This window comes from Hipposideros armiger, unplaced genomic scaffold (genome assembly GCF_001890085.2).
Source record: "Hipposideros armiger isolate ML-2016 unplaced genomic scaffold, ASM189008v1 scaffold_135, whole genome shotgun sequence".
NCBI lineage: Eukaryota > Metazoa > Chordata > Mammalia > Chiroptera > Hipposideridae > Hipposideros > Hipposideros armiger.
In genome coordinates this window covers 2,237,124-2,249,059 of record NW_017731485.1, presented here as the reverse complement: position 1 = coordinate 2,249,059, position 11,936 = coordinate 2,237,124, and the positions used below count along the sequence as shown (strand labels likewise).

Sequence of the window (11,936 nt, the reverse complement as noted above, 5' to 3'; positions counted from 1 at the left end):
GGGGGGGCGGGGGCACGGAGCTCCATGAATAGTCAGGAATCCCACTCGCGCTCGGCTCCTCCACCCATCCCGTACCGAGCGTGTGTCGCTGTCCCGCGCGGGGGTGCGCGCCCGGCACGATTCCAGGCTCTGTGTGTCCGTTTGCTGAGATGATGGGTGGAGAGGGCGAGGGGGGAGCCCCTGTCGGATTAGGAGATGTCTCCCTCCCACCCCAGGTGGGTGTGGGGGTGTGTCGGCGCGGGTCCCTGTGTACCTGCGCGCGCGCGTGCTGTCGGCGCGGTGGGACTGCTTACCAGCGCGGGGTGCCCCGCTCGCGTCTGCGCCCGGGTCTGTGTGTGGGTCTGGAGTCCGGATGTTGGCGCAGGCTTCACCAGGTTCCCGCCCCTGGGTGTTGGGGTGCCAGTGGTGGGGCGCCCAGCCTCCGGGCGGAGTAAATGCCTCCACACCCTCCCTCCCCGCCCCGCCCCAAACTGGCCAGGGCTCCTTAGGGCGCGGCCTCGGTGGGGAGGGCCTGGGGTGTGTGTCCTGGGAGGGGTAAGGGGGGGGCAGGCCAGGTCCCCGGGCGGGGCGCGGGCTTGGGGGACCCGCACGGCTGACGTCAGGCGACTCCTTAAATAGCGCCAGCAGCGCTCTGGGCTCGGCATTTCGCGAGGAGCCGGAACGCAGCCCGCGCCAGCGCCACCGTCCGGCCCGCCGCCAGCCCGCGCAGCCTCGCCGCCCCCGAGAACCCGGGATGGGGCGCCGGGCGCGGGACGCCTGGAAGCCCAGGAGCGCCCGGAGCGGCCCCGCCGCGTGGAGCCCGGTCACCTAGGACGCGGCGATGTCGGAGGCGCCGCCGCCTGTTCCCGGCAGAGCCGCCGCCGCCCCCGGGATCCCCGGGCATGGTGCGCGCCCCGGCCGGCAGCGCCTGGAGAAGACGGCGCCCCTCACGCCCGGCCCGCGTGGCCCGGGCAGAGCCGCGCGAGTCCCCTAGGCGGCCGCAGGGCCCCAGCCGCTCGGCCGCCGGCGCCCGCTCGGAAACCATGCCCCCGGGCGCGGGTCCATGGAGCCATGGCCTATAGGGTCCTGGGCCGCGCGGGGCCACCTCAGCCGCGGAGGGCGCGCCGGCTCCTCTTCGCCTTCACGCTGTCGCTGTCCTGCACTTACCTGTGTTACAGCCTCTTGTGCTGCTGTGACGACCTCGGCCGGAGCCGCCCGCTCGGCGCGCCCCGCTGCCTCCGCGGCCCCGGCGCAGGCGGCCAGAAACTTCTCCAGAAGTCCCACCCCTGCGGCCCCCCGGGGCCGACGCCCAGCGCGCCCCCCGCCGCCGCGCCCGCCCCCCGCCTCTCGGCTGCCAACCACTCGGGCGCGCAGAAGCTGGGGACCAAGCGGCTGCCCCAGGCCCTCATCGTGGGGGTGAAGAAGGGAGGCACAAGGGCCGTGCTGGAGTTCATCCGCGTGCACCCGGACGTGCGGGCTTTGGGCACCGAGCCCCACTTCTTCGACAGGAACTACGGGCGTGGGCTGGACTGGTACAGGTCAGTGAGGAGGGCGCTCCGCGCGCTCCCCGGCCGGCTCCGTCCTTAGGGCCGCCTCCTGCGATTTCTCTTCCTCTTCACCCGGCTTATTGTGTGGGTTCAGGCGGACACGTGTGTGGGGGGTGGGGGGGCGGTGGGGAGCGGGGAAAACACTAGCAGAAGGATTTACCCGGAACTTGCAGTGACTGTGCCGCCGGGCACGCAGTTTCTTGAACCGCATGGGCCGTTGCCGCCGTAGGGAAGGCAGACCTCAGGGCCAGCCGGAGGCCTGGCTCGGCGTCCAGCCTTTGGGGTGGAGAAGGTGCCCAGGGAAGGGGCAGGGCACGAGCTGCCTGAACGCAGCACCCTCCCATCCCCCCATCCTCCCCGCCCCCCCGCAGGTCTTTCCTGGCATCTGAAGGACCCTGAGAAGGATGGGAAGTCAGAACAGGGCCCCCTTGCGACAGGCGACAGGGCTGTGCGCTCGCAGCCGAATGGGAGGGCATCCCCTGAGGTGTAGCAGACAGGAAGGTCCCTCTCTGCAGCCTCCTTTCCAGCGTCCGTCGGGGTTTGCTGCCGGGTCTGGCCCAGGACCCGTGCCCCTCTGACCCTGAGTTAGTGGCCTGGGAGGAGGCTTGGCTCCGTCACTTAGCTCCAGCAAATCCTGAAACTCTTTGAGCCCCGGTTTTCTCACCCATCACAACGGGCAGGGAAACAGTCCCACGCACAGCCCGCCTCCCAGGGCCTTTCCTAAGTGCTGCTTCCAAACCAGCCAGCGGGATGCGGAATTTGGGGCACCGGGGGGGACTCAGACGAAGGCTGGCCAGTGTCGTCGGGGCGGCCGCTCTTACGTAGACCGTCCACTCCCCACTGCAGCTGGGATGAGAGTCACCCAGGCTGGTGGTGTCTGGGGAGAAGCTTCTGGAAGGTGGCAGCCTCCACTCTTCAATGTCCATTTACCTCCCAAGCCCTGTATGGTGCCTAGATGCAAGACTGGCCCACGTGTGGCCTGACGGGGGCATCCTGGGGGCAGGGGCGAGTAATGTATGGGCTCCCCACAACACATGGCTCACAGAATTCTCACCATTCATCTGACCCCTTGAAGACTTTCTGGAAATGTCTGCATAATAACGGAACTGGGGGGGGGGCGGGATGTGTGTAGTGGGGGAGTAACATGGTAGCTGAGGCTAATTTTAAACAATTTTATAAAAGTGCATCCTTAAGGAAGTAGAATGTCCTGAGCATATTGGGCAAGTGGCTTCATTAGAAAGAGGACCCCATTGGGCTTATAGCTGATAATGGGGGTCCTGGATTTGCGGGGGTGGGCAGGCAACAGGGCTGACTTGTCACCTTTGCCAGCTGGCCCTGGCCTGCAGTGGTCATGGCTGTGGGGCCAGGGCTGGGACATGCCCTGGGAGGAGAGCCCAGCACCGATATGGTGGCTTAAGGGAAGAGGGTGGCACAGAATGGCGGGCATGCTTTCCAAGCTGTGACCCACAGGCTTAGCACCTGGGTGCATGAGGTGTGAACAGAGTCAGAGCCAGGCCCCAGGGCTGGGGAGGCCAATACACTGAATAACAGACCTGCATGGGTCACACCCTAACGCACAGCAGGGGTTCCTCGAGGGAGAATCCGGAAAGCATGATGAAACCCCTTGCCAACATGAAGTCCCTTTTAAGTGCAAAACAGCAAAAATTGTGAGCATCTGGCTGGTGGATATTGTGCCCTCCAATAAACACCTATGGGCATGGGCACTTCCGCTCTCTACCGCCAGATACCATCCCTCAGGCTTCCTGCCCTGAGCCCCTGTCATTCAGGGATGACTGCTTTTTATTTTTAACCTTGGCATGTGTGATTCTAAGCCAGCTTAGCTGTGAACCTTCGAGATGGGAGGCGTGCCTTTTTTTTTTTTTTTTTTTAGCACATTTGGATTCTGCTAAAATCCTCAGCTGAGTCCTGGTAGGGTTTATTTAACATCAAGCACACAGACAGCTCCACTTCTCTCCCTGCTGCCCTCACTTCCCAGGGCCTGCCTTAGCCTCTCGTTCCCACTTCGTGTGTCACAGAACAGTTCCCCGGGGTCCGGCTGGGGACTGCATTTCTGCATGAGGGATCACTGCCCTGTTTTGGAGGCTGTTGCCATCATTTCCAGAACATTTCTCGGTGTGTGTTTTATCCTTGATTACCACTCAAGTAGTGTGCATGAATTGCAGAAATGATGGGGATCTCTGGGATCCTTTAAAACTCAGGCTCTCGCTTTATCCCTGAAGCCCATGCGTTCGACGGCAGGCAGGATGATACTCCTCTCCCTGCTTGCTACCCTTAGTGGTTTAGAGATGTGAAAACCACATCCCCCAAAGAAAGAGCGCCTGCAGACAGACAGACAGACAGGCACACGTGCCTGTGTGCGGTTCCAGCCAAGTGCTGTAACCACTGCCCCACAGAGCCGGCCGCAGAAAGCCTGCATCCCCTGGGCAGCCGTGACCAAGGAGCCGTTGCCCCCCTCGTGGGGACTGTTTTCCAAAGGTGGGGCTGCAGAGCTGCTGGCCGGGGGTCTCCTATGACCCGTCCCTGACTGAGCCCTGGGGAGAGTTTCCTGGGTCCACAGGCCCAAATCAGAGACAGTGAAAAAACTGAAAGCTTTACCCTCAGCCCAAAGGAGAGACTCCTTTCTGTGGGTGGGTGAGTGGAGATAAACCGGGAGGTGACCGACTATCAGAAAGCAGGGTGACAGAGTCTGCACCTTCCTTGCCTCCGGCCTGAGCCCCCTCTTGGGAAGCAGCCCCATTCAGACCACCCGAGGGGAGTCCTCCCCTCAGGTGTTTTTTTCTGAAGTGCCCCTCACCGTCGCAGCTGGGCCTGGAGCGTGGGGTGGGCTAGCTGCCGAGCCAGGTAGACAAAGTGAGACCATGCTGATGGGACGGGGTAGGACCTGCCATCAGAGGCCGGACGGTCACCCAGGTGCTGTGTGATGGGGAGCAGAGTGACCTTCCTCAGGCTTCCTGGGCATAGAAGGGCCTCTGTAGTGACTGTCACAGCAAGCTGTTCTGGGTGTCAGCTTGCTCACCTGGGGATGGGTCTGGCCTGCTTTCCGACCTTGTGAAAAGCCTGGCAGACAGTGTGAGCGTGCTTCCCCCAATCCAAGGGGTATTTAGGGCGCTGTCAGTCACCAGCCTGGGAGAGAGAGGGACACTCAGATCTTCATCGTCCATGGCGAGAGATGAGCTGGGTCTGTCTGGGACTTTCCAGAGCCCTAGGGGAAGCTGAGTTGGGTGCAAAGTGTTGTCCAGTCTGCTGGTTTTCAGCGATGGGTTGGGTGGGGGGCGGAGGGGGGTCACTGTGAATAGGAAGTGGGGTTTCTCTAAATGCTCAGAACTGCCGACCAGAGCGCATTGGTGCGTGCTCATGGGCTGTGCCCTGGTGTTGGCAATGTGATAGATGAGCCCCTGCTGTAAATTTTCGACTCCACAGCTCCAGTTATTTATCTGTTGAGCGTGGACGGTGGTCTTGGGGATAGTATAAGACAAAGAAGACACAGGATTTGCCCAGGAGGCAACCGTCTCATAAGAAAGAGAACAGGAAACACAGAGTAAGGCCCGTCGCCTTATCCAGCTCCTTTCAGTCAAGAAATCCATCTAGGACAAACTTCAGGAAGAAGCAAAACCGAACCTGACACGAGGGAAGCGGTGAGCGCAGAGGGCTTTCACTGTCTTTAACAAAGTGACCGGCACACAACACACACTAACCAGGCCTGCCGCGTGTGCACAGATGCGTGTGCGTGCACACCTTACACGCGTGTGCTCCCACCCACAGTTACCGTGTCTGTGCAGACACGTCCTCATCGGGAGGCTCCCAGCTTCGGACCGGGAGGTGCCACGCATGCTGACTCAGCGAAACCACCGAGTGCATAAATCTCACACCCGCCTCGCAGCTCTCTCCACCCAGGAGCTCACTGCACTTATATCAGTCAGTCCCGCCCCATGTCCAGCCTCGTCAGGCACCGAGGGACTCTCAGGATGGGTGCGTAGGGCTGCCATGGCTCAAGGAGCCATTTTTTTGCAGAGCTGGTTTTGCTCCTCCTGGAGTTTAGAGGGACAGTGGAAAAGCTTGCAATGGAAATTTAAAAAAAAAGAAAAGAAATAAAGAATGGGCTTTCCCGAAAGCCACTGGGATAAGGCTGTTTTGTATGTTAAAGTGTTTAAACATCACTTACCACAGATTCTAAGAAGCATATTTTTCCCCATATCCTAACATCCCTGAAATTAGGATGTATCTGAGGAAGGATGGGGTCTTAGCTGCAGTGACATGTGATGTTTCCGTGTTGGATAGAAACTCTGTCCCCCGGAGGTGGCCTCTGCCCTGGGGACCCACTGGGCCCGTGGTGGGTGCCTGCACAACTGCGGGGAGCCCTAGGCCCTGCATGTCTCTGCAGCCAGCAGGGGCTCTTCTGATTGATCAAGGAGCTGTACCCATTTTCGATTTTTGTCACCCATGCCATCTCCCTGAAAGCAGCAGCCTTGAAATGAGGGAACGGTGCAGGTGGGCGACACCCACCAGGAGATAGCAAAATGCTGCGGTGGGCGTGTTCTTCACGGGCTGCCGGGCCACCCACATATTCGGGGCAGAGCCAGTGCCCAACAGGTGCAGTTATTACCCAGATACTCGCTGGGACTCCGCGCACCTGGGTGCAGGGCTGTAGAATAACTTCCTTCTCATTGGGTAGACCCCGCGAAGCATCCCGGAACGGCTGAGTGACAGAGTGGGTGGGGAGGGCGCGGAAGCACACAGCTCCCTGGCGACGGGGCCCACTGGAGGACGTGGAGGAAAGGCCTTCCGTGCTAGCAGGGCCCCGCACGCAGGGGCCGTGGGTAGGTAAGCACTCAGGCTGCGGCCCGGTCGGAGGAGCCTGAAGGTCAGGCAGCCCAGCTGAGCCTGTGGGACTCACTCCTCCAGGGCGAACCCTGGGCGGGTTAAGACGTTTATTTGTCACACGCCCACCACTGCCAGGCTCGGTGCCAGGCAGCTGCAGGCCGGGTCCGCTGCCACTTTGTTCTCCTAATGGGCCGCCCTGATGGGCTGATGTGCCTTGTAGTCGGAGAGCAGCTTGGCGAGGTGGGTAAAAGCCACCAGTGAGCGGAAATAAAATAACTTAGCATTTCAGAGGTAATTGCTGGCTGTCAGGCGACACAGCTGGGCGGTTGGTCCAGTGCAGTCCTCCAGGGGCCTGCTCCGCGGGGCAGTGGCACAGGGGTAATTACCCAGTGTGATCTTCCAAGGAGCATGGGCCGGAGGTGCCACTTGGGTTAACGGGGCTTGAACGGCACGTGGATTTCCTGGGCACGAGCCCACTGGGACTCCCTCCCAAGCTTGGAAATGAGAGGTGCTCACAGTAGCTCCATCTCTGTGCCCACGGCCACCAGTTCCCATGAGTAGGAAACGAGGAGTGTCTGCCCTGGGTGGAGGCCCGAGGACCTCTCCCTGCCACCTCCTGAGGGATGGCATCACTCCCACTTTGTCTGAAGGTAGCGTCTTGCAGGCTTATGCAGGAGAGGGTGTCTAAAATTTCAGATGCAAAGCCCCTTTTCCCCCTCCCTGCGATGCACAGTGTGAGGCTTCAGCATAGAGGCAGGCAGGGCGTCACTTGGCTTTCTCGGGCAGTTTAATGTCACTGAAGAAAGAGGGGAAAACTGTCCATTCTTTGTACGTACCTTTCTAGCTGCGTGAAAGGGACCTCCCTAGGGGGGAGTCCCTGTGACTTCCCATATATTGTGAACAGAGGCAACTTAGAGGGAGCCTGTGAGGGGGGGCCCCCATGCTTGCCTTTGGTTGTGGTGAGGATGGGGCTTCGTGCCAGTTCAGGGCCCCCGGGTGCTCACTCTGGGTGCAGGAGCTCCACATCTACCAAGGCTGGTGGTGAGATTGGCAGGTGCTGAGGCAGAGTCTCCTGGGGGTGCTTATGGGGGGAGGGAGAGCAGCCCCGAGTCAGGAGGCCTGGAGGGACTCAAGTGGAGATGAGGGAGGTGATTCCAGCCCAGTGATTAAAAGCTCGGGCTCCTGGATCTGAAGGAATGGGTTGGGGCCTCAGTTCCACCTCCTGCCAGGTGTGTGTCTTCTCAGCTCCAGCGCACACTAGGACAAATTGTGCTGCCTACCAGGGAGGGGCGGGGCGGGGGTGGTGACCACGGAGGGGCAGGGCGGGGGTGGTGGTACTGTGAGGAGTAAACCGGTGACCATGTGTGAAAGTGCTCAGAAAGTTTCTGGCACATGGAAGGGGTCCCATGAGTGTTAGTCATCGTTTTCAGTCATTGCTTCTCTCCTCATACCTTTACCGAGCTGAGTGCAAAGACCTGCAGTTGACAAGGACACGGGTCCCACTGCTGGGCTGTTCACTGTCTAATGGGGTCATTCGATGTTCATGGAAATTTTTTTTTTAATATTTTTATTGGGGTATTGGGGGGAAGGGAACAGTGCTGGGGAATTGGGGGAAGCGGAACAGACAAGTTGCTGTCGTTTTGTTCTTCAGTCTAGTTGTGGAGGACGTTGCTTCACTGGCCCAAGTTGGCACCATCATTGCGCTCTTCCCGGGTGAGGCAGATCAGTCGCTGGCTTCTGGATGGCCGCTCATGGCGGCTGCTGGCCGCTCACGCTGGCTGCTGGCTACACACAGTAGCCCATGGCAACCCACTGCCACAGGGGCTGCAGACTACGCCGTCGCCGGCGACTCATGGCAACCCAGCTCCAGGTTGAGCTGTTGTTCAGCATCTTAGCTGTGGAGGGTAGTGTCACTGACCCTCATATGTGGGATCCGAACCGGGGCCCTCTGGTGTCCCAGACCAGTTCTTAACCATTGCGCCACTCGGCCGGCCCGTTCATGGAAATTTTTACATAAGTCAGATGGTGATAGGTACCATAGTAGAGATACAAGCAGAGCTGGAGTAGCATGAAGAGTAGACAACATCTGATGGGGGGAATTTGGGAAGGCTTCCTGGAGGGGGTGGCACACTACCTGGGTTTTACTGGGCAGCTACAGCTTTTGCAGGGGATGGAGGAAAGGGGTAGCCCCATAGGGATGCAGGTTCTCAGTCTGTCCATCCCATGGTTTCACCTCTGTTTACAGTCATAAAAAAATAAAGTTGTTTCCAATCACTTTAGTTCTGCACACATTTGTGGACCACCTAACTGCGTGGCAGGCGCTGTGCCAAGGCCTGGAAACATGAAGACGGGAAAGCAGATCCCTCCTCTAAGGAGCTGAAGGGGCAGACAAGCCCCATAGCAAGACTTGCTGAGAGAGAGACGCTCCCAGCATTGTGGGGTCACAGGGGACGGGCCCCCACCCAGGGTGGGTCAGGAGGCTTTGGGGGGCTGGTGCCTAAGCTTTAGAGTTTTGCACTTGCTGTACCTTAGATCTGGCTGCTTCTCCTCATGCAGGTTCCAGCCCAGATGCCACCTCCTTAGAGACGCCTTCCTGAGCCACCCCGTGTGCACTGGCTCCCCGTCACTGTCCCCATGTCCACCCTGTTGCATTTACTCCATCCTCATATTGCAATCTGCAATCATCTCGTTCACTTTTTACGGACTGTCTCCCCACGAGACTGAAAATTCCTGAGCGCCGGGACTTTGTCTGTTTTGTTCATGCCTGTAACCCTAGAGTCCAGGACGGTGCCTGGCACACAGTAGGTGCTCAATGAGTGTACATACGTCAGTGTGAAGGATGACTAGGGATTGGTGGGTCTGTCCCAAGGCCACAAACCGGCACCAGCCCTTTGTCAGGCTTTTCATACGCGGGTCTCGGGGGACAGGGTAAGAGTATGGGATACAGACGCCAGTGGCTCAGCCATCATGCCCACAGTTTATTGAGCACCTACTCTGTGCTGGGCACTGTTGGAGTCACTGGGGAGAGAGCAGTGAAGAAAACAGACACCAGTCCTGCGCTGCGGTGCTTCCTTTGTGGTCAGTAGATGGATAAGTACATCATGTCTGTGTCAGATGGCGACAAGCAAGTGCCGTGAAGGAATGTAGGGCGAGGCCGATGGGGAGGGTGCGGTGTTAGGCAGGGTGGGTAGGGAAGATGGTGTAGGAGGACTGAGGGCATGCTGCGATCAGGGCAAAGAACCTGCTAGGCAGAGGGGGCAGCGAGGGCAGAGGCTCTGTGGCCATCGCTAAGATAGCAGGGTAGCTGGTCTGGTGGAGGAAACTCTGGGGACCTTCCTGGCTGGCGTGGCGTGAGCACGGAGGAGCCACGGGAAATGCATTCGGAGAGGTGGCGGGGGCCCGGTGACACAGACCCTTGGCCACTGCGAGAACTCGGGCGTCTCCTCTGGGTGGGTGGGCAATGGTGGGTGGCTCAGGGCTCAGGAAGGAGCCAGAGGCCCTCTCGGGCTGTGAGGTGGGGGATGGAGGCGGGGAGACTGGCCAGGGGCTTTGCAGCGGTCATGGTGGAGGGCAGCGAGGCGGGCAGCTCTGGTGCCTTCTGCAGGGACTATTTGCAGGACTGCTGATGGACTGCGAGGAGCAAAGGGGGTGGTGACAGTGACATCTCGCAAGGGCTTGCTGTCTTTCAGGCCCTGACAGGTGACAAGCTGGGGTCTGAATCTAACGTACTCCCCAGTACAGCACCTGGTGTGACTGGCCAAGCGTCTATCTGAAGGTGACCTTGAACTAACCAAAGACAGGAATCATGCCCTGCTGTAACTTAGAGGCTTCAGGACCACCCCCAATAGGTGACAGATGGCACGGCCCCTCTTGCTAGGGGTCTTTGAGGCCCTTCATGCGTTCTTACATGACCTCTTCAGGCCCTTTGAAGGTGAAATTCGCTTTGTTCCAAACCAGGAAAGGCACATGTCGCCCAGTATGGCACCTGGCTTCTCCTTGTCCCAGTGTCATCACCCTGCACGGCAAGGTGGCTGCCTTGAAGGCGTGGCTGGATTGAGGGGGTTTCTGCGTGTGGTTTCCTTCAAATGGAATTGGGCACCATAATGGCTTCCTGCAAGGTCCCTGGGACCTGACTCTCCCGGGCTCCCCAAAGCCGCTGGACTTTGGGGAGTGTTCTCTGCCCGGGCAGCCTCTTGGCAGTGTGTTTCGGCTTTGATGGTTTTAGTGAAGATACGAAACCGCCTCGCAGCTTTCATTTTGCTCATGTGAGATGGCTGAAAGTGGTCACATTTCTCAGGCTCCATCTCATCTTCATAAGTGCCTGGCTAAGCTCTCTCAGTTTTGGCTACTTCGGGCTGAAGCAGTGTGGGGTCTGAATTATGAATTCCCTGAGAAATGGGTTAAGTCGTCACAGAACTCTGTGGTGACAGTATTTCTACTTTCAGCCCCTTCCTCAGATTTTCTCCGGCACAAACGTCTGCGTTCACCAGGCGTTTGTGGGCAGCGAGGCCCCATCTTTACCTGTCAGTCATTTCTCTGGGAGGGAGAAAACCTGACTCTGTTCATTGTTCTCTCCTGCCAAGGATGAAGAGGAGGAAATAGGCGTAAATGATGCCGGGAGGTACTTATGTCAAAGCCATTTTTATAGGCACTCAAATTTGGACATGATTCAGATGACAACTGTGCAAGCAAGGTCGTCTGTACAGCATGGAGCTCTGAGTGCCTCAGAGCTGACACCCATGGCAGCGTGTAGAGGGCTGGAGGGCCCTGAGCTGCCCTGAACATGGCACTGAGAGCTGGGGGCAGCGACCCAGCTGCAGAGAGCTTCCCGCCCGCGGAGAAGCAGTTTGGAGCCGTGATGGCATCGCAAACTCGGCACACTCAGGGGCTCTGTGGGCACGCACACGAGTGAATGACGGTGGCTGTGAGACAATCAGGCGAGGAGGGACCTGTCCCATTGAGAGGGGACCATCATGAGTCAATGCCAACAGATGTTTTTGCCAGATCTTCTAAGTTTTTCTTTTTCAGAAACAAGTTTGAAAGATATTTCCAGAAACGTGAACCGTCAATTTATAGTTGTGTCTGACTGATTTGTGACTTTCCTAGTGCGCTTGTGGACCACACAGGACATGCTTGCGGGCTGGAGGTCGCCTAGAAGCTGTCCTTTGGTGACTCTGGGAGTTTGGGCCTCAGAAACAGGTGACACTCTTTCGGATTCTCCCTCTGGCACTTGGCAGCTGTGGGCTGAGCCGCCTCACCTAAGCTTGGGTTTCCCCTGCAGACAATGAGGCTCATGGGTCGTAGTGATTCAGTGTCCTAAGCACGTGTTAGACCTTATTACTGCTGTGGGTCCCTCTTCCGTATTGTGCCTGGGGGGGGGGTGTGACCTTCGCTAAGCGGTGGGCATGCTGGGGAGATAAGAGGTGTCACGTGGGCCTTGTCAGTTAGACCAAAGGGGAGGCACCGAGCCTGGAGCCAGGATGACCCAGTGTTGGGGAAACCCTTTTGGTTGTAGAGCTGCCCCTCCTCCCCGCAGGAGGAAGTCAACAGCCCCCCCCCCCCACTGTC

The 11,936-nt window shown here is 58.8% G+C and overlaps 1 protein-coding gene across 1 annotated transcript in view; it reads left to right on the top strand.

The window, feature by feature from the left end:
• Window positions 1-984: 984 nt before the first annotated feature.
• HS3ST2 (heparan sulfate-glucosamine 3-sulfotransferase 2) overlaps window positions 985-11,936 on the top strand; it is a 64,253-nt gene continuing 53,301 nt past the window's right edge. Inside the window, exon 1 of the mRNA XM_019649868.1 lies at window positions 985-1,517. Coding sequence (XP_019505413.1) covers window positions 1,051-1,517 — 467 coding nt within the window. The 5' untranslated portion in view covers window positions 985-1,050. The remainder of the gene's footprint in view (window positions 1,518-11,936) is intronic.